The sequence below is a fragment of the Hypanus sabinus genome, chromosome 6 (assembly GCF_030144855.1).
Source record: "Hypanus sabinus isolate sHypSab1 chromosome 6, sHypSab1.hap1, whole genome shotgun sequence".
Lineage (NCBI taxonomy): Eukaryota > Metazoa > Chordata > Chondrichthyes > Myliobatiformes > Dasyatidae > Hypanus > Hypanus sabinus.
The window spans coordinates 170,302,513-170,325,811 of NC_082711.1; the positions used below are offsets into that span (position 1 = coordinate 170,302,513).

At 38.4% G+C, this 23,299-nt stretch overlaps 1 protein-coding gene across 10 annotated transcripts in view; it reads left to right on the forward strand.

Moving 5' to 3' along the window:
• The window catches only part of nf1a (neurofibromin 1a), a 357,260-nt gene that overhangs the window by 106,666 nt on the left and 227,295 nt on the right, over positions 1–23,299 (forward strand). For all 10 annotated transcript variants that reach the window (XM_059973505.1, XM_059973509.1, XM_059973507.1 and 7 more), the window contains exons 9-16: positions 1,857–2,030; positions 5,149–5,277; positions 8,295–8,366; positions 14,592–14,723; positions 18,795–18,929; positions 19,610–19,723; positions 20,877–20,956; positions 22,669–22,792. In XM_059973505.1, coding sequence (XP_059829488.1) covers positions 1,857–2,030; positions 5,149–5,277; positions 8,295–8,366; positions 14,592–14,723; positions 18,795–18,929; positions 19,610–19,723; positions 20,877–20,956; positions 22,669–22,792 — 960 coding nt within the window. The remainder of the gene's footprint in view (positions 1–1,856; positions 2,031–5,148; positions 5,278–8,294; positions 8,367–14,591; positions 14,724–18,794; positions 18,930–19,609; positions 19,724–20,876; positions 20,957–22,668; positions 22,793–23,299) is intronic.

The following is a 23,299-nucleotide window of genomic DNA, read 5'->3' on the forward strand; positions in this document are numbered from 1 at the left end:
ATATCAGTGATTCCACACACAACTGATGATATTTCTCAGTAAATGTCTCTGCATTTTGGACCTCACATACACGAATTCCAAATTTATTGACTGGGTTCTGACATGTTCCACCTGTGATCAATGGAGTCCAGCTGCAGACTCTAGTTTGAACTGGTATAAAATCCTTGTCTATTGATCTCAATATGGATTGTATGGTTGTGGAGAAGAATGGGTAATACTTTATTTGTTCATAATTTAATATTTTTTCATTGTTAAGTAGTTATCTCTAACATTTTCAGTTTTTCAAATTCTTTTATCTTTTAACATTTAGTAGTTTATGAATAGTTTTATGAATAGCCGAGACATCTGGTAAAACTGAAGGCATGGTATAGCTGGCAGTCAACTAATTGCGGAGGAATTTTGTGGGGAGTGTGGAGCCACATTACCTGATTAAGCGGCTCAAGATCCTGTTGCAATGCAGGAGCTCTTTGAGTGAACTCTGGAGTCACCCGGATGACCAAGATCGATCTCCTGTTTTAGTTTGAGGGGAATTGAGACAGTGATTCATTCAGGCTTGCTTCCAGCTGAGTGAAAGTCAATCCCGCGATGTATTCCCAATATTGAGTCATCAACAGTTCAGGGTGAAGAAAATTACATTTATACCTTCCAGTTATTACAGCCCTTTTTCCTAATTCCCTATCCTCGAGTAAACTCTTTGGTGCACTGGTACTTATACTATAGTCTCAATGGGCTTTATCGCCTCTTTACTGTGATAATTCTATGATTCCAAGGCTACGTCCACACTAGACTGGATAATTTTGAAAACGCCGGTTTCGTGTAAAAACAATAGGCGTCCACACCAAGTGTTTTTGAAAATACCTCCATCCACATTAAAACAGGTATTTCGGTGAATCTCCTCCTACTGGGCATGCGCAGGACACATCTACAGAAAACAAGCAACATGTTTGGTGTTGAATCTTGCTGTGAAAGTGCTTGTTTGTCTGGTTACAGACTAGAAAAGCTTAAAACAAAATTGCCAAATGACGGACAGCTGTTTGCTCTCGCGCAGGAGGACTGAAAACTAAAAAACATTCTGAAGCGTATGGAGGCAACCGATGGAGCTCATGGACAGTATGACCCAGCTGATGACTAATTCTGAAAAATTGACTAACTCTGTTGCATTAATAAAGCCCCTTGTTAAATGTATAAAACATGTCTGCATCAGTGTTATCTTGTATTTCCATACAATGTTACATCAGGCAGTTACATATCTATTATCAGAGAAGTACTTGCATAAATAGGTAAACCACCTTCATACAAGCAAGGACAGAAAACGGCAAAGTGAGTATACTTATTTATTCAGTAAGTTATAGGTCAAAGTATTGGGTGAGTACATTTCTAACTCTTCTGGCTTCAGTCTCGTTGCCATCTGTTCTGAAATTGTTAGGTTGTGTGGGGGGGTTGCGTTCAAGAAAACAATGAAATGCTGCCATCTGTTTCGGCACGTCATGACAGCGTTTCTAGAAATCTCCGGTTACCCCGTCCACACCACTCCTGCCCAAGCGACATTTTCAAATTTACACACTCTGGAGGGCATTTTAGAAAAGCTCCGTTTTCAGGGGAGGGAAATGCTGTTTCAGTGTGGATGGAGGGTCAAAATGAAGAGAAAAAGCTTCGGTTATGGATTTATCCGGTCTAGTGTGGATGTAGCCTAAATATAAATCCAAACAGATATCTGTTGTTTTTTCTTCACCTTTAGACATTCTTACCCTGTGTAATTTTGTTGTTAATGGATCTCAAGGTCATTAGTGTGTCAATATGTGGAACTGCAGGAGGATTGAATTGTTTTGTCTCCTTCTTGTCTTGACTTTGTGCAGAAGCAGTTCCTGGACAACTTAAAGAAAGCTCTTGCTGGCCATGCTGGTAGTCGGCAACTAACCGAGAGTGCTGCTATAGCCTGTGTTAAACTTTGCAAGGCCTCCACGTACATCAGCTGGGAGGACAACTCAGTCATCTGCTTTCAGGTTCAATCCATGGTTGTGGACCTAAAGGTATGTTATTACATCTCATGATGTCCATTACTTCCACTTATGCTAATTTAGTGAAAGAAAAGACACATTTTTAACATACCAAATCATTTCATCACTTCATCTGGACATTTAAAATAATTGAGAAAAAAAAGGATTAAATAATTATCTTGGGGAAGATGGATGGATTTTGTTTCTACAGTTTGAAATTAAAATACTGTGACTTACTTGGTTTTTTCATCCATAATTTTTTACAAAAATATCTCACTAGGCTTGTTGGTTCAGCTAATTTATATGCCAGTATGCTGCATGGGAAGTGAAAGATGTGGGTTTCCTGACAACAGATTAGAGTTTAAGTTTATTGTTATTGCCTGATACAAACTGCATGAAAATTAGCTTTTTTTTTGCAGCAGCACAGTATATCACACTCATAAGTTATTAGTTTGCACATGTTATGGGGTTGAAAATCAGGACGAATTTGTACCTAAGGGAAGATTACTGTTCCTTAAACAGTTCCATGCACCTGCCTAAAAATGGGTACTGATCAGTTTGGGCAATAGGTTGTCATGTCCCTATTGATGAGTCCAAGATCTGAAGCCTTGAAGAAAAGAAATTTAATGATTGTTATCATTGCCCATTCAGTCACTATGTCTGGCTTGATAAATAATTAGAGCCCAGATGAGGCATCGGTTACAGACTGCTGTAACGTTGCCTCAGGATCTCTGACAGTAAGTCATAACTCAAAACATGAAACTAAATTGAGCTTGCCACCTCTGCATTCAGATGAGCTCACTTCAGTTCCTCTATTGATTAGCAACGCATAACAGTACAAATTGCAGGTTAAAACTATTAAGGCTGTTCTGTCATGAAGTGACTGCCAGGAAAGTTGTTGGCACAATTTCAAAAATTGATGTGAAGACCTTGGGCTGTTAGCTGCACGCAGTTTGATCTCCTGGAGTTGATCTTCATACATAATCACAAAATTTTAAGGCTGTGCCAACCTTATACACAAAAATCTCATGTGTTTTCAAAGCACTCTGGACTTAATGGTCCAAAAATATTCTTTGCTATGAAATGTATTAATTTCAATATTATGAGTTCTTTTAAAAAACTGTCCACCTGCATTTGAAAGGGTGAACGGTGAGGATGTTTCTGGATTTTTTTGGATAGATTTAGGCCGTAGCTCCAACCCCTACTAATTACCTTGGACTCATGAAGATATTCACTAGATCCCCTCACCTTGGGAAATAAGACTTAAAAACACATTTCTCAAATCTGTGCTGTGTTCTTTTAAATTGTTAGATAACTATAATCCATGTTTCGTGTGGTTGGGTTGAGTTGTTCTCCAATCATGACAAACGTTTCATCACCATGCGAAGAGACATTATCAGTGCGCTATTGATTTTGGACTGACGAGGTCTTCTTTCATGGTGACTTAGCGTTTGCCAGTAAATTTCCAAGATTGAAGAACAACTCAACCCAACCATCAACCGCCTGAGCTACACATCTTCCAAATTATTTACAATGTTTCTTCTGTTCACTTTAAATCCAAAATGAAAATTGAAGAAAATTATTTAACTATCTAACCCCTGGCTGTGTGTTTTCTCCTCTGAGGTTAAGCACATCTCTACTAAAGTTGTTTGACCCTTGGAGCAGCATGTTTCTTTATTTTCAATTAAAGCTGACCTTGATGGTTGTGTCAATTTTGAGTTAAATCAAAGTAAAGTTCAAGGTAAATTTATTATCAAAGTATGTATACGTCACCATATACAACCCAGAGATTCATTTTCTTGTGGGCATTCCCAGTAGAACAAAGAACCGCAATTAAATCAATGAAAAACTACGAACAGCCAATGTGCAAAAGAAGACAAACTGTACAATAAAAAAAAACAAATAATAATAAATAACATTGAGAACATGAGTCCTTGAAATTGAGTCCACAGTTTGTGGAATCAGTTCAGTGTTAATATGTTCCACATTGGTTTAGGAGCCTGATGGTTGAAGGGTAGTAACTGTTCCTGAATCTGGTAGTCTGGAACCTAAGGCTCCTGTATCTCCTTCTTGATGGCAGCAGCGAGAAGAGAGCATGGCCTGGATAGTAAGGCTGGTTGGTGATGAGTGCTGCTTTCTTGTGGCTCTGCTCCTTTTCGATGTGGTCACTGGTGGGGAGGGCTTTTGCTGCGATAAACCGAGCTATATCCATGACTTTTTATAGGCTTTTCCCTTCTTGGGCATTTGTGCTTCTATACCAGGCTGTGATGCAACAGGTCAGTAAACTCTTCACTGTGCTTTTATAGAAATTATCAAAATAATTTTGGCAGGAACATTGTATGGAGAAAAAGTTCACTAAATAGCCTGCCATGAGGAATCAAAATGAATCCTTGTCTATGTTTCCTACAGCTTCTACTCTCACAAAACAAAATGCTGTGTGTGTTTTCGATTTAAGTTCAGAAAGTAAACTCCAAAATATAACCATATAACAATTACAGCACAGAAACAGGCCATCTCGGCCCTTCTAGTCTGTGCCGAACGCTTACTCTCACCTCGTCCCACCGACCTGCACTCAGCCCATAACCCTCCAATCCTTTTCTGTCCATATACCTATCCAATTCTACCTCTACCACTTCTACTGGAAGCTCATTCCACACAGCTACCACTCTCTGAGTAAAGAAGTTCCCTCTCGTGTTACCCCTAAACTTTTGCCCCCTAACTCTCAACTCATGTTCTCTTGTTTGAATCTCCCCTACTCTCAATGGAAAAAGCCTATCCATGTCAACTCTATCTAGCCCCCTCATAATTTTAAATATCTCTATCAATATCTCTATCAACCTCCAAAGAATAAAGACCTAACTTGTTCAACCTTTCTCTGTAACTTAGGTGCTGAAACCCAGGTAACATTCTAGTAAATCTCCTCTGTACTCTCTCTATTTTGTTGACATCTTTCCTATAATTAGGTGACCAGAACTGTACACAATACAGAAATGACTAACAAATGCTTAACAGGGAAGCATTAGCAGAAACTCTGAAAATAATCAAGAAAAATTAAATGCCTTTAAATACAGTAAATGCATTAAATATATTTTACACAAATGACATAATAGTTTTGTGTCAGTAATTGCTTTGGTATGTTGTTCCTTTGCAGGCCCTGTTGTTCAATCCTAGCAAGCCTTTCTCCAGAGGTGCTGGCAGCCAGAGTGCAGATGTGGATCTCATGATAGATTGTTTTGTTTCCTGTTTTCGTATCAATCCTCACAACAATAGTCATTTCAAGGTAATTTGCTGTGCTTTGATTTTGTTTCACAAACATTTACATTTCTCATCCTTTGTCTTTAACGGTGAGTTCATAAAAATCATATCACTAATTCAGTAGATTGTCTCAAAAAAAGTGATACTTTAAATATACACAAAACTACAAATAAGCATTGAACCTTTTGATTGGTGTTGGGAAAACACACACAATGTACTGGAGGAACTCAGCAGATCAGGTAGCATCTGTGGAGAGGAATAAACAGTCAACGTTTCGAACCGAGGCCCTTCAAGACTGGAGCGGAAGGGGGAAGAGACCAGAATGTGTTTATGAGACGGCCTACAGAGAGGAAGTGGAAGGCCTGGTACTAGGCAAATAATCTCTACCGTAATGTCAACAAGGCAATGGAGATGGTTATTGTCGCAGGAGAATTCACACCCCCTTGCCCCTTCACATCAAAGGCACAGCAGTGGAAACTGCAAGCAGGTTCAAGTACCTGGGAGCACAATTCACACACAAACTCTCATGGTCCCAGAAAGTATCTTACACCGTCAAGGAAGCTCATTCACACCTCTACCTTTTGAGGAGGCTGAAGAGAGCTGGACTTCACACATCCATACTTACGTCTTTCTACGTATGCTCAGTAGAGGGCATCTTAACAAACTGCACCACTGCTTGGTATGGAAACTGTACTGCAGCAGATAGGAAGGCACTTCAATGGGTAGTCAAACTGCCCAGTGCTTCACTGGCACCAGCCTACCCACCTTTCAAGAACATATATACAGAAAGATGCCATAAAAGGACTAATAACATCATGAAGGATCTCCTACTCCCATCAGGGACCAGGCTAAGTGGCATCCATGCCAAAATCAGTAGACTCAAAAAACAGTTACTTTCCCCAAGAAGTAAGTCTGATCAACCCCTCCACCCACTAACTCCACCACTGATTTATTATTTCCCATCAGTCATCTTATTGTACTGCCTAGCATCGCTTTGTAGATGTACAATCCATGCATAGAAGCTATCCTATGTATTGATATTTATTGTGTTTATTATTATTATGCTTTTATCTTTTGTGTTTTTTATTTGCGCTGCATTGCGCCCGGAGTAATAATTATTTTGTTCTCCTTACACTTGTATACAGGAAATTACATTAAACAAATGTTCAAAGGTTCATTTCATTATCAAAGTATGTACGCAGAATACAAGTCTGAGATTTGTCTTCTCCAGGTAGCTATAAAATACAGAAAACCATAGAAGTAGTTGAAAGAAAGACATCAATCCCACCCCACACGAAAAGAAAAATAAGCTAAAACTCGCAAACCTTAAACCCCCCCCCCCCCACCCACTCCCTCACACAAAAACTTAACAGATCATCCAAAGCCCCAGCCCACCAATCGGCAACAAGGAAGAATGGACGAGAACACGAAAAAGAGCATAGAACTGAAAGAGGCCTCTGTGGGCCAGATCATGTATTAATGAGCAGACGGTGAGCCAGATAAATGACATAAAAAACTTGAAATATGGGACTTATCCATTTAAGTACATCTAGTTATGTTTTGCCTCAAATTAATGAATAATGCATGCTAGAAATTCATTTATGCTTAAGGTTGCCTACCCCTGCTCTAGAGGGTGTTGAGAGTGTTCTGGATGACCAATGCATTTGACAACATTTCGTATGTAGTGAATTGGGAATCCAAATGTGGATATTGCATTTTTGATTAGCAATTTTATATGTGCACTAAATCAAGACACCATTTGGTCTGTTGGGCCCCTGGCAACCGTGAGGGAGCGATTCTTTAGTCCTATTACCCTTCTTATTGTGCTGTGCCCTGCAACTTGTTATCTTTCACACATGCCAATCAGCTACCCTTGGATTTCACACAAGAATGTTAACTAATTACACATACGAACTAAATATAACTATATTGAAGGTTGTTGTGATTAAGATTAGTGGAAGTGGCTTTCAGATTTACCTGTTTTACTTGCTGATCAGGAGATTACTCAAATGGATGAAGAAAAGGTTTTGATAGATCCAGCAGTTTTCAGCGTTATATGATTTGAAAATGAGCAAATCAATTTCCATGCCTAGCCATGGTGGAATTTGAACTGGTAACCTTTCTACACATAGAGACACAGAATTCTTGTACACTTGAACTTTGCTTTGAGCTTTAAGACAGCAAATGAGCAAAATTACTCCATTGACATTGTTATGTCAATGATTCGAACAAGCTAAGAAGAGCATGGCTGCAAAGGATGGGTCTGCGTGATACAAGCAGCATACAGAAAAAATAATGTCCAACTGAATATAAATGAGAAGTTATTGTATTACCTGATTTAATTTGGTTGTGAGATAAATATTGGCCAAAATATTGGGAGATCTCCTCTGTTTTTTTTTTAAAGATGCAGCTTTTATAAAGTTATTGCCATAGAGCACTGTAGCATAGTCTGTGCCTAGTCCTATCGAACTGTACCTGGACCATAGCCTTCCATACCCCTCCCATCCCTGTGCTTATCCAAATTTGTCTTAAATGTTGAAATCAAACCTGCGTCCACCATTTTCATTGGCAGCCATCCTCTGAGTGAAGAGATTCCCCTTTAGGCGCCCCTTAAATATTTCACCTTTCACCTTTAACCTATCACCTCTAGTTGTAGTCTCACCCAACCTCGGTGGAAAAAGCCTGCTTGCATTTACCCTTTCTAAACCCCTTATAATGTTCATCTGCTTTTATACTCATGTGAATGCATAAAATGTGAAGTCTAGCTTTATTCTACTGTTACATGTCATTTTGAGGCACACAAAGGCAGCGTTATTTCCAGGAACTGCAAATAAAGTGGTGAGCCTTCAGCAATTTTTTCCCCTTTGTAAGCGGCTTGAGAGACAGTTGGGAGCCAGGCATGAAATGCAGGCATATGTCAGCCATAAAGAACAGTGTGGTGGGCTGATTAGTTTTTGAACCCTGGGTTTGTGTTTGCAGCAACCTGGCAGATTGTATTTTATACATCCTCTTGCTGACATAAAGTCCCTTGTCTTGTTACAGGTCTGTTTGGCATCAACTTCTCCAACGTTTCATTATGTGTTGGTTAATTCATTGCACAGAATTATTACTAACGTAAGTATATCATGCTGTAGCAAGTGGTTATTGTGGTACTGTGTAAGTAGATTTTAATGGTAAATGTATTATCAAAGGATATATATGTCACCATATTACAACCCTGAGATTCGTTTTGCCCGTACCCAACAGGGCGGACAGTGAGTTTGCAAAATACAAAAAACAGTACAAATACAAATGAGAAAACGTATTAATAATAAATAAATAAACAATAAATATCAAGAACGTGAGATGAAGAGTCTTTGAAAGTGGGATTTGTGAAGTCGAGTGAACCCTTTGGTTCCAGAGCCTGATGAATGAGGGGTAATAACTGTTCCTGAACCTGGTCGTGTGATTCCTGAGATCCCTCATGACTGCACCAATGAGAAGAGAACGTGGCCTGGGAGGTGGGGATCCTTGATGATGGATGCAGCTTACATGCTTAGTGGTGGGGAGGGTTTTACTTGTGATGGACTGACTGGGTCGTATCTACTACTTTTTGCTAGGATTTTCTGTTCAAAGGCATTGGTGTTTGCATACCAGGCTGTGATTTTAATGTTGCATCCAAACTTCTGAAAGCAATTACAGTGCTTCGTCAAAGTGATAATGTTAATGAACCCTTGTGTGCTTATTCTGGTATAAAATTACTTCATGAAAAATTGCACTGAGTTAGATTTTGAGATGGATTTCTTGTTAAACTGGGGTGTTTTGTTTAAATATATAATTTTTCAGCGGGATTTGAATGTGCTACAGTCTTAAATTCCAACTCTACTTGCCTTTAAGGACCCAGGAAGTTCATCTGTTCTTTGATTGAACCTTTCGATTCGCTTATTACATGTACAGTGAAATGTGTTGTTTGCAGTAACAACCAGCACACCTGCAGATCTGCTGGGGGCAGCCCACAAGTGTCGCCACACATCCCAGGGCCAACATCATATGCCCACAACGCTCAGCAGAACAACACGTGAAGCAACAATAACAGCATAGCAAAACAAGACAAGCAGAACAAAACAGATCCCTTTCCCACCCACACAGATAGGCCTCCAACCCCAGGACAGGCTTTCACCAGGCCTCCAGACCTTATCCCTGGATTCTCAGACTCACACACGTTGGGCTTCCAACCTTTAACTTTATCCTAGGATGCTGATCACAGGTTTCACCTTCGGACCTCGACTTCTAGACTCACACAGATTTCCGATCCCAGTAGCCTGGCCCTCCTGACTCCTGTGGATCTTTACCATTAGACTCTGACCCTCAGGCTTCGACCTTCGGCTTTCTCTAAAATTTGCCGGTTCTGCCCAGGGCTAAATTTCTAACCAAAAATTTGAAATAGAAATGTTAAATACATAGACAATAGGTAAACACCTATGAAGAGGTGGAATTAGTTTTTTCCCCAGAAAAAGTATTTGCTGGAATTGATCTTTATCATGATTATCGATAAAGCCATCATAACCTCACCTGCGGTCAGTTAATTAGAGTTCGTACAGTCTGTCTTTCCAAATTAAGCTTTCAGCAGAGGCATCTCTGTCCTGAAATTCTTCAGTGGTCCAAATGTTAATGATGGTCCTTCATCCAAGTGGAGTATAAATAAGGTTCAAATACTGCTAAGGAAGTATTCACTGATCTTAAAATGTAAACAAGAGAGCTCATAGTGAGCATGCACTTTTAAAGGATTCATTCATCGTTTCTCTGGGCACATTTGGAAATTGAATAATTTCATGGTTCTTTGCAAGATTGTTTCCCTTGACCTCAGCCAGTGAAGGATATTTCATTAAAAAAAAGTGTAAATATGTGCCAGAGTCTCATGAGTCATGCTGTTTGTGGAAAGAATTGGACAGAGTCATATTTTAACATGTATATATTCCCTGATTTTTTTTCAGAACAGCTGAATTGTAAATGAATACTGTTCAGTTTGTATTATTCATAATTCTTAAACTTAAGCTCACTTTGTTTTGTTTGAAAATAAATCAAATTTCATATTATGCTTTAACACAAAGAGTAACTGTATTTATTACCTTTTGGGAATATTTAGGGTGTAATAGAGAACCTTAAGTATACCCAAAAGGTCCATGGGATTCATGGGTGGCAGGTAGCATGGTGGTTAGTGCAACACTTTACAGCGCGGTAGCTTTACAGTACTGGTTTGGTTCCTGGCGCAGTCTGTACGGAATTTGTACGTACTCCCTGTGGCTACGCAAGTTTCCTCTGAGGGCTCTGGTTTCCCCTCACATTCCAAAGACGGTATTTTAGTAAGCTGTGTGTATGCTATGTTGGCGTTGGAGCATGGCAACACTTGTGGGCTGCCCACACAACCCTCACTGATTTGATTTGATGCAAACAATGAACTTCACTATATGATGTTTTGATGTACATGTGACAAGTAAAGCTAATCTTTTAGTCATGGCATATTAAACATAATGTACTTGCAGCTTGTGATATTTACTTTATTTGTGATGTCTCCATAGACTGGTGAAATTTAACATAATAAATTAAGAATGGGAATGATAAACATCTCTTGCAATTGTGGTGGAACATGCAGAGAAATGAGAAACTTTTTTCATGTTGAGCTTATGTATTTATTTTTATTTATTTTAAAACGCAGCGCAGAACAGGCCCTTCCGGTCCAACAAGCTGCACCGGCCAGCAACCCACTGATTTAACCCTAGCCTAATCACAGTACAATTTACACTGACCAATTAACCTACCAAATGGGAAATATATGGATGGTGGGAGGACACCAGAGCACCCAGAGGAGACCCAAGTGGTCACAGGGGAGAATGTTTAAACTCCTTACAGACGGTGCCAGAATTGAACTCTGAACTCCAAAGTCCAGAGCTGTAATAGTATTGTGTCATCACATGTGTTCCGGATGTAGGATTCTGTGAATATAAGTGTGAGTTATTTTATGTGCTTAGCAAAAGCCATGGCTCTATACTTATTACTCTATTATGAACAGGCTAAACACTGACGGCGTTTGTGAATAATGTAGAACAGTTTCTATGATGAACAATATGTGTCATCTGTCACCCTTATATTACCCTACATGGAAATGCATTTTTATACAACAAACAGATACTCTATTCTACTTGAACTACAATATCCAGTGACAACTCACAGTGTAGGTGACGGCAAAAATGTTTTTGATTCTAACTAGCTAAAAATTATGCCCTTATGTTAAATATAACATGATAGCTAAGTAGGCATTGCCCTAAATTATCATGGGCTCTAGTTTTTGAAAATAACATTTATTTTAGTGATACAATGCGTATGCTTTTCCTGCCTTTCAAGCCACGCCACGTCCGTTATCCCTGACAATCCCAATTACCCCTAACCTAATCACAGGACAATTTACAATTACCATTTAGCTTAATGGGTATGTCTTTGGACTGTGGAAGGAAACTCAAGCACCCAGGGGAATCCCACACATTCTACAGGGAGGACATGCAGATCCCTTACAGACAGCACCGGAATAGAACTCTGAACTCGAGAAAGCCGTGCCGTGTAATAGTGTTATGCTAACGTGGCACAATAAACTTTTAAATATTTTATTGTTGTCTGAAGGCTTTAAACGTTTAACAAAAGCCTATAGATGTTTAAACCACAGATATTTCTCCATTGGTGGCTTGCATTATTTGCTATCCTTTTTGCCGGCTCTCCAGAGAATTTTGAACTATGGTGGTGTAAGCCTGCCAGCACTGCTGAAGTACAGCCTGATTGTGACTGAGTGAAAAAAATAGTCAAACTGCGTAGATAAGGTGAAAATGGTAACAGTCTTTTTCCCAGGATAGGGGTGTCTAAAACTTGAGGGCATACACTTAAGATCAGCGGGAACAGATTTAAAGGGGAACTGACAGGCAAGTTCTTTCACACAGAGCATGTGGAATGAACTGGAATGAGTAAAGGTAGGTAGAATTACAATGTTAAAAAGAGACTTGGATGGGTACATAGATTGGAAAGGTTCAGAGGGATATACGCCAAGCACTGGTAAATGGGACTCACTCAGATAGGCACCTTGATTGCTAAGGATGAGTTGGGCTGAGGGTCTGCTACTATGCTGTGTAACTTACTCTGTAAGTTTCCTCCTTCTGACTTTTTAAAGGTACTTTGCCTTATCCCACTCCGTCTACCTGCACCAAATACCCTGTACAAGGCTGTTAACTGATCTTTTATAGTGGAAAGATTTCCTAAGGCCATAAGACACAGGAGTAGAATTAGGCCATTCGGCTGATGGAGTCGGCTCCACCTTTATATCATGGCTGATTTATTATCACTCTCAACCCCAGTCTCCTGTCTTCTCTCCATAACTTTTGATGCTCTTGCTAATCAACCTCCACTTTAAACATACCCAATGACTTGGCCTCCAGAGCTGCCTGTGGCAATGAATTGCACAGATTCACCACCCTCAGCGAAAGATATTCCTTCTCATCTCTATTCTAAAGAGATGTCCATCTGTTCTGAGTCTGTGCCCCCTGTTTCTAGACTCCCACTATTGGAAAAATCCTCTCCACATTCAGTTTATCTAGGCCAGGGGTCGGCAACGTTTACCACTGAAAGAGCCAATATGGACCCATTTCCCACAGAAAAGAAAACACTGGGAGCCACAAAACCCGTTTGACATTTAAAATGAAATAACACTGCATACAACGGTTTTTTTTTGCCTTTATGCTATGTATAAACAAACTATAATGTGTTGCATTTATGAAATTGATGAACTCCTGCAGAGAAAACGAAATTACATTTCTGCATGCAACAAAAACATTTTGAACTCCGAGAAAAAGACGTTGGGTTGAAGGTTACTCCATAGTTAGCCTACCTTGGATCGAAGAATTAAATGAAAGCGCACACTGGCGGGTGTCAGGCATTGGCAGTGGTGATGTATATTAATAGCGATAAAAAACACGTTGTAGCAGTGTAGCGTTACACGCAGTACTAAAATAAAGACACTGCAGTCAAAGGTAACTTTATTCGAACTAAACAGCCTTGATTTAAAGCCTCCCTCAACCCGTCCCTGTGGGCGCGGATGCTCCAAACGACACATACTCACAAACCCCCGTAGACTATCTCCCTTAGCCGGAATGGTGGCTAATTGTGAGCCGGTTCGGATGTGCCAGGAAATGGGGTCTCCACAACGTTTTTAGATTGTACAAGATCACCATAATCTTCAAATTTCGAATCACATTTCAAAAACTAACAAACCACGGGGAGCCGCAGCACAGAGATCAAAGAGCTGCATGCGGCTCTGGAGCCGCGGGTTGCCGACCCCTGATCTAGGCCCTTCGATATTCAATAGGTTTCATTGAGAATCTCCCCTCAGTCTTTTGAACACCAGCACATATAGGCCCAGTGCTATCGTATGCTCCTCATACATTAACCATCTCATTCATGGGGACCATTCTTGTGAACGTCCTCTGGACCTTCCCCTGTGCCAGCACACCCTTTCTTAGATAAAGGGCCCAAAACTGCTCACAATACTCCAGGTGCAGTCTCACCATGCATTAACTTTTACAGTATACAGTTGGCTCTTGGCTTTTGTATAGCTTTCAAAAACATAATCATGTGACAGGAAAGTTTGAATATAAACGAAATAATGTTTGCCATGTCTTAACCGTTGGAGACTTGAAGGATGGTTTATCGCACATCAGTGAAGTTCAATTATGTAATTAAAAAAAAATTATCTATTTGACAAATTTCTACACAAAGCTGCATTCATGTTAAATTAGTGGGCTGCATCAGTTCCTGGCATCTATTGACAAAGTTCACATAGTGCTGCTTGGTACAAAATTAGGTAGAATGTTTTGTATTTCATCACTGTGATCTGAGTTTCACTCGAGCTTGATCCAATTCTGGCCACTGGTTTTCTTTGTAATGTTAGTCCACTCCCAGTTCTTAAAGGGCAGGATGCTTGCTGCTCAAAATTGCAAATAATATGGCATCAGTAGTTTTTTACTGATAGCATATGTAATCATATACTCATAGCGTATGATAAGGTGGCATATTTGTACTTTGTTAATGAATTTACGTTGAGCCTTTGAACTTTAAATTCTCTGAAGATAGAATGATATGTTATAGAATTCTGCATGGAACATGGGATTTCAAGGTGTGCAAACTCTCTGCCCTCTTCTGGATGGTAATGGAATGGTATATTAACACTCAATTTACTTTGAATAGATGCCAGATCATTGAATTGGAGTATGTTTAAATGAAATGTGTCTCATGTTTTATTTTTTCTATTCCTTGCATCTTAAGTCTGCAGTTGATTGGTGGCCCAAGATCGATGCCGTGTACTGTTACTCAGGAGAGCTCAGAGGCATGTTGGCCGAAACTCTGAATAGGGTGATGCAGAGTTGCAGCACACACACTCCCTTGCGTTTGACAACGGTATGCCTATTAATTGGTACCTTGTTGGATTATTTGAATGTTTCCATTATACCATTTCTGCAGTTTTTTCATATCTGTTTGTCTGAGATATAGTTTCTAGCATAATTTTTTTTGAACCATGCCTTCACAAATATATATACAGTGGATTCTGGTTAATTAGGACACGTTGAGAACCTGTTATGTTTTGGCTTCTCCAATTAGCCGAAGTTTCATGGAAATAGTTAAAAAGATATAAAAAAAAACAGCCATTTAAGTGAGTAAGAAATTATGTATTTAAATGAAATACAGAACAAATCAGAACACTACCAATACAGTGCTATAAAGCTATGTATTAGTTCCTAAAAGTTATTGAGAGAGGAATTCATCTAGAGTATGCTGTTGTGTTCTTTTGATTGACTGTAAAAGAACAAAATCAGACATTTCAAGCAGATATTGGACTGCTTTCATACAAAGTTTTTGACGATTGCATCCTCCAAATCTTCATTTTCATTGCATCATTCAAGATCATTGTCAGTACCTTTCAATTCTTCATAGTTCCTAATTTGTTGAAGTAGTGATATCACTTCTGTTTCACTTCTGGCCATTTCTGGCATTTCCAAGCCTGAGTGCTTGAAAAGGGAGTGAGCAAAACAGTTCTGTGTTGTCTTAATGCTTATTTCTCACCAGCTGTCAGTGACAAAAGACAAAAATCGCTGATTTTTGAACACCAACACATGCAACTGATGGTATTTAAAAACTGTTGGCTCTGAGCACGGTGCAATATCTAATGGCCACACAGTGCCCATGACCGATGGTAGTTAGGAGCTTTAGCAATAGTCTCTTGCCCCAATTAACTGGCAGAGTGTCACAAATAAACAAAGGTAATGCAGCTATTTTCCTGATTAGCTTCTGTTCTATAAGACTTGTCCCAGATAAGTGGTTGCCACGATTAACAGATGGCCCAATTAACTAGAATTCACTGTATAAACTTACACATTTGCAAGAGTTAGAAAATAAGATTTCAAATAATTAATATTGGATGGGTCATTGGATTTTCCTTTTTCTGTGAAGTGAAGATTTTTATCTCAGCAGTTTTTTTGTAGCAGTTATTGAATTGTATAAGAATGAAATGGAGGTGCAGCAGAAAGTAAATATTTACAGATGTTTTCCGTATAATTAGGCTTGTACAAGAGAAATAATAATTTTAAGAGAAGAGAAAATTTTTAGTTTTAGTTTGGCAGGGCCTTTTTGAATAGGGATAGACAAACCTGTACTATAGTGGCATAGATGTTAATGATTCTTGCTCTTTTAAATGTGTAAGTCTGTTTAAAGCAAAATCTTAAAACCAACATTAAAAAGCCCTAATCATTTTAGCAAACAACTGGGCCAATTTCTTGTGAAAGTTTGACACAAGTTTTTATTTATGAAAGGCTGCCTCTTTTTTTTAACTAGAGGTCAAAGATGAGGCATTTCCTGACAGTGCACACTGCACTGAATGTTTAGTTACAAAAGTCCATCATGAAATAAATTATAAAAGTGTGGTTCAATAGAAATTAAGTGTAGTACAAGGTACAGGTTGAGTACCCTTTATCCGAAATGCTTGGGGTCTGAAGTGTTTTGGATTGCAGATTTTTTCAGATTTTGGAATATATGATGGAGATAGCTTGAGATTGCCATCATTTCTGACTCTGAAATTATGTGCTGTCTTCCTCTTATACTTACATGTGTGTGATACATATGTGCATCACATATATGTACAACAGTAAAAATGATTATGTACCATAAATATAATAAAAATAATGTGTACAAGGTAACAACAGCAGCACATCAGCATCGGGAGAATGCCCGAGTTAGCTGTTGAATAACAACAGACAATGGCAGGCTTTCAGTCTCCACCTGCAACTGTTTTGATTAAAAGGTTACAGTACATTGTATTTGTACTTAACTTTTTGTAGTTTTTATGTAAAGTGTAAAAACATTAGACTTGTTCTTGTGTTAGATTTTCATCAGCGATGTTCCTGGCAAACTCATTAATGGATTTCTCTGTTGCTTCTTGATCTGCAGACATGTTATTACCACAAAAGATTAGAGAATTTCTTTTCTCAAATTTCTGCGATTACTTTGCTGAATATTCACGATTACCTTCAATTTTCATTTTGTTGTGATAGGTCTTTGCTCGTTTCATGATCAGCGTGCCGTTAAGCGGCATGTGTTCACTCCAATGCTGACAAATCCATTCTTTCAATACAAGATTGAGATCTTCATTTTTCACTTTACACAGTGTTTTTCTATTTTTCGTTCTTCTGTTCATTGCATATGTGAGGTCACTTCTCAGGCCTGGCTCTGGTGCACAGAAACCTGTGCATCACCTGCAAACCTTCCCAGCACCTTGTGGAATATTGCATTTGTGACATCATGTCAGTGCTCAAAAAATTTCGGATTCTGGAGGATTTTGGATTTTCGGAAAAGGAGTACTCAACTTATAGTTCACTTAGCCAAGATAATGCATTTAAGTGTAACTATAAAATATGATAATAAAAGCATTGATTAGTTCCAAATACATGATCACGTTCCCGTTCTAAAATGCAGATGCTTTGACTGCTTCATTCAATGAAGCAGTTTGAGAATCAGGTACTATCTGTAAGTCAGGATATTTTTCTGCACTTGGTTGCAGAGACCATGGATCATTGCAGAAGTGACGAATGAAGCTTCACCCCCATTAAATCATTTCACAAAATGAAATGCATCATGTCTTCATCAGACCAGCTGTTTCATACTGATCAGGATAAAAGGCTTCATCCAAGTAGTATATAAATCATTCAAGTGTTTTAGCTTTTTGGACACAAATCTATTTTTTCCTATCTTTTATTGTCCCTGAAAATTGTCATAATCCATAGCTGGGCAATAAGAATTACTGGACAGAAGGAAATGATCGGAGCAATAGCTTTTAACCTTGTCATAACTTGTAGTATGGATATTTGATGTTTACAGTTTTTTCACATTGGACACCTGCTCTGTGTGTGTTTGTTTTACACTGTAGTCTTTTTTACACATTGGTGTTGAATTGGTACTACACAACTGGATGGAACAGGTAAATTTTTGTGCTTGTCTATCACTGGTATTTTAGATTTTCAATACCCATCGTGCTAAATTTAGCTTTAGACCACGATGCCCCTTTGTAGATTAGGGAGAGAAAAAGTGACTTATTTTCAGAAATACATGTAAAGGATTATTACTAGATGGGAGCACATGGATAAGCTTACGGAGCCTTTTGAGCTTTTAGTTTGTTGCGTAACTGAAAGTTGTTAATAGTAGTGTTTCTTTTCTGTTGTATGCATTAATTGGATGAGGTAATGTTGTCACTCAGTTTTCTGAGGTTTCTAAGAGTGTGGAATTCATTGGATATAGGTAGATTGGAGCATTCCGATATAGTTTATGGGGAGGGAAGGGGCATTTATAAACATGCAAAATTTTTCATTTCATAACCCATTTGTAACTATATGTTTAGTGTCACCTGTTCGGTTAGGTAGCAGCTGTTTAACATGGCTACTCTGACATTGATTGGTGGTGCTTTGTCTTCTGCTTTATTTTCTGTGCTTATTGGCTGCTGTCGCTCACATGATCAGACGCCAACCAGTCACTGTTTTGCATGGCAGTGGGCTTCTGTTGCTGTAAGTATGAATCATAGTAACTACCACAGAAAAGCAATTAGACCACTGACTTTTCTGTGCTTAGTTACGTTAGTAAACACAATGTAATCTATCTAGGTATGAATACGTAGCATGCATTCACCTTCTCAAATAAAATCTTAATTATTGAAAAAAAAATCTGATTAAATTTAAACAGCTCCTTTTCTGCCATGCATTTACTAATGTTTTGCATTTTGTTTCATTGTTTTATAATTGTTTTTTAATGTACATAGTGTTTTTAATAAGTTGTGTACACATATATGTATGTACGTCCATAGAAGCTAGAGTTAACATACAAATCAAATCTTTGGTACATTCAAAACAAGAGCAGTGTTTTATTTAGAATGATCAACTGAGCTATTTTGTTTATTTTCATTTCCCTCTTTTCAAAAATTTATTTCAGAGTCTTACATTCAAGGAAAAAATGACAAGCCTTAAATTTAAAGAAAAACCAACAGACTCGGAAACTCGAAGTTATAAGTTTTTACTGCTGGCCATTGTGAAATTAATTCACGGAGACCCAAAGCTTATGTTACATGTAAGTGTAAGTGTTGGAAGGGCCATGAAGATGAATTTGGAAGGACTTATTATAACTGTCAAGCCTGTACAATTTTGCGACCAATTAACAAATCTATTCTAGTAAAGGTAACAATATCGATCAATGGTTTGGAAGAAAGAATACCAATTTTAGTAATTTGCTGGTGCTATTTGTAAGTTTTAATGATGCAATATAGTGATTCATCAACACTATAGATGGCAGGAGATGACTTCTAATAGCTGGCAAAGACAACAATATAAAGAAACTTGAATTTGTATTTTAAGACAAACTTTCTATGATATTCAAGCATTTTTTGTAATTTCCTAGTTAAAGTATGTATTTTCTATCATGTCACATAATTCTTGAAAAAATATGATCGGAGTAATTTTTCTTCTGGTTGAAGTTAATGCAAATACTCAAGTGTCTTATGTGTTGTGGGCTTTATTCAATTTGATTACAATATGTAACTTAGCCCTTAAAGGCTCTGAGTGGCAATATGAAGATATTCCCTGCAAACTGTTGAATAAATAATATCTTCAGGTTTCAAGTTCATGAGATCGCCAATTTAAAAACAAAATGATGTTTACTGTATGGATGTTAAAGTCGCACAGCTAGATTACTTTTTTTTTGTTTTCCATTTCGTCTTTTGAACTTACAAAAATTATTTTTGTGCTGTGCAGAATCCAGGGAAGCATGGACATGAAATCCAGAACAGCACTGCTGAGCTGATAACTGGTCTAGTTCAGCTGGTTCCACAGACGAGCATGCCTGAGATAGCACAGGAAGCCATGGAGGTGAGAGCATTAATTCAGACGCTGAATCAGTGTCAGGTTTATTATCATTAACCTTCTTTTATTATCCTTTGGGAGGCACCGCCTTTTGAAGATTTCTTTGATGGTGGGGATGGTTATGCTTGTGATGGAGCTGACTGAATCTATGACTATTGATCCTGCACATTGGAACTTCCATTCCAGGCAGTGATGCTCTCTACCGTATATCTATAGAAATTTATAAGACTCTTTGGTAAGATCCCCAATCTCTTGAAATTCTGAATGAAGTACAGCCCCTTCTCAATGCGTTGGGCTCAGTATAAAACCTCAGAGATCCTGACACCAAGGAAGTTGCTCACTTATTCTACCACTGACCACTCAATGAGGATGGTGTATGTTTTTCCAGCTTCCCTTTCCTAAAGTCCACATTCAACTCCTTGGTCTTGCTGATGTTGAATGTAAATACATTGAGGTGACATGACTCAACCAGGCGATCTATCTCACTCCTGTAGGTTTCCTCATTGCCATTTGAGATTTTGCTAACAGTAATGATGTAAAATGGTGAATTGGTAGATGGCATTTAAGCTGTGATTAATCTCACACTCATGACTGTTGAGAGGGAGTACAGCAGTGTGCTTATATTGATTGTCAGCAAGGAGGAAAGCTTCATTTCTGATCAATCACATTGGATGTTTCATTAAAACTGTTTTATTTTGCTCTCTTTTGTTTACAGTTTTGGGGAAGAATTTTATCCAGAATATCACTATCTTTTCATATTGCCGATAAAACTACTTTGCATTTCCAACATTTAATGCCTTCCTTGTACATTATGTATACTTAAACGGTAATCTTGAAATTGATGTATCTATCCAGACAGACATACTTTACTGATCCCGAGGGAAACTGGGTTTCGTTACAGTTGCACCAACTAAGAATAGTGTAAAAATATAGCAATATAAACCACAAATAATTAAATAATTGAAAGATAATCCACCGTGTCCAAAGAAAAGTAGCTCTATTATCAGAACATTACTACAATGAAAATTTATGACTTTCGAGATATTAATTTGTTGATTGATTATTGGAAAAAAGAGATTTGATCAAAAGCATTTTTGGGCATTGTGCCAAGTTTCTATTTGCTCTGGGATAAATTTTTTCTTACAATTTCAATTTCTAGGCCTTGTTGGTTCTTCATCAACCAGAAAACATAGGGTTATGGAACCCAGATGCACCAATAGCAACTTTCTGGGATATAAGGTAAATCTCTGTGTATTCATATACCGAATTCTGCTTTGTCACTATTCCTTTTTCACAATGCAGTACATGTGTGGAAGTTGGTGTTTGTTAGGAGCACCAACTTTTTTTAATGGTGAGTAAGACCATAAGACATACAGTAGGAACTAAATTAGGCCATTTGGCCCATTGAGCCTGCTCCAGCATTCCATCATGGCAAATTTATTATGCCTCTCAGCCACATTCTTCTGCCTTCTTCCCATAACCTTACTAATCAAGAAGTTATCAACCTCTGCTTTAAATATACCCAGTGACTTGGCCTCCATAGCTGTCTAAGGATGGCAATGAATTCCTCCGATTCATCACCTTCTGGCTATAGAAAATTTTCCTCATCTCTGTTCTAAAGGGACATCCTTCGAATTGGAAGCTGTGCCCTCTGGTCCAAAGCTGCCCCACTATAGGAAGCATCCTCTCCATGTACAATCTATTTAGGCCTTTCAGTATTTGATAACTTTCAGTGAGTTTCCACCTCCCACCCCCAACTCATTCTTATAAACTCCAGCAAGTACAGGCCTCGAGCCATCAAACACTGACACCGTTAACCCTGACGTTCCTGGGATCATCCTCGCAAGCCTCCACTGGGCGCTCTCCATTTTGTATTTAATGTTTCAGTAACATTTGAGTAATAATGTAAATATATTGTTTGATTAAGCATTCTTTGTTTTTCACATAATTCATTACAGGTCATACGTAAAAGTACATTAATGACAGATGTCAGCACACCATCACGTCATATGTGTTCACCTCGCTAAAGAATATCAGAGAGTACACGTTTGTCCTGATCTCATTGTGTTTTTCTTTCAATTAGTTTTATGTTTGGGAGTTTCAAAGCATAACATTCCCCAATGCCAATACATCCTTTCTTAGTTAAAGGACCTAAAGCTGTTCTTAATACTCTGATTAATGCCTTATAAAGCCTGAGCATTACATCTATTTTTGAATTTTCTACCTGCTTTGAAAATAGTTACACCTTGATTCCTCATACCAGAATGCATGACCATACACTTCCCAACACTGCTTACCTCTGCCACTTCTTTACCTATTCTCCAAATCTGTGTAAGTCCTTCTGCAGACTTCCTGCTTCCTCTACGCTACCTGCCCCTTCGCCTACCTTCATATCGTCCACAAACTTGACCACAAAGCCATCAATTCCGTCATCCAAATCACTGACATTGCGTGAAAAGAAGTGACTCCTGTGGAACACTGCTTGTCACTGGCAGCCAACCAGAAAAGGCCCTTCTTATTCTCACTCATAGAAACATAGAAAACCTACAGCACAATACAGGCCCTTTGGCCCACAATGTTCTGCCAAACATATACTTACTTTTGAAATTAACTAGGGTTACCATAGCCCTCAATCATTGCTTCCTGCCACTCAGTCAATCTTTTATCCTTGCTAGTATCTTTCCTGTAATACCATGCACTAAGTCAACCTTGTGGATTATTCCTGCACTGTCTCCAGTGCAGATATGTTGTTTCTAGAGTATGGGACCAAAACTTTGTGTAATTTTGCCAATGGTCTGTGAACTAAAATGTCAATATTCCATTAGCTTTCCTAATTACTTGGCATCCCTGCATGCAGTTTCAGTTCTCAGCCCTGTAGAACTGCCTAGCACTAAGAATCTATCTGAAATTCTGATCTCTTTTTTCGTAATTACTCTATTTTGTGTTGAAAGCTCTCAGGTTCTGTTCTTCATCTGTAAGAAATTGATTGCTCATCAGGTGCTGAACAGCACAGAAGTTCTCAAATGGTTGCGGGAGATTCTTATTTGTCGGAATAAGTTTCTTTTGGAGAATAAGGTAATACTTTCTGTGATGTATTAGCGATTATTTTGGGCAAAGAAAATTATACACCATTGTCCTACCCCCGTGAAAGAATGAAGGCCTGATACATGTAAAAATGTAGATCTTTGTTGCAAAATAATGATTATTGGTTTGATAGTTTTAAGTAATGGAAAGTTAAGTAATCTGTGTAGGTAATCTTTCACTGTATTCTAAGGATACAAAATTTACTACATCAGGAGGTCTATTTGATTGTTATCTTGAACTCTATTGACTTAGGTAAATAAGTTGATGGTATTTGATGGAGGAGGTAGTTTTTGAGGGTCTGATTGGTAATCTTTGCTCACCTTTCACACAGTTTTATTTTATTATAACCCTACTTACCCAGTCAAGTATGAGTTACTCATTATCAATAGTGATGAACACTGATAACTAGGATTGAAGGCAATACTCACCAAGATGATCTGCCTGTTTCCTTTACTGCACCATCAGTGACAGTGGCCAACTTTATAAAGGCTCACTGTC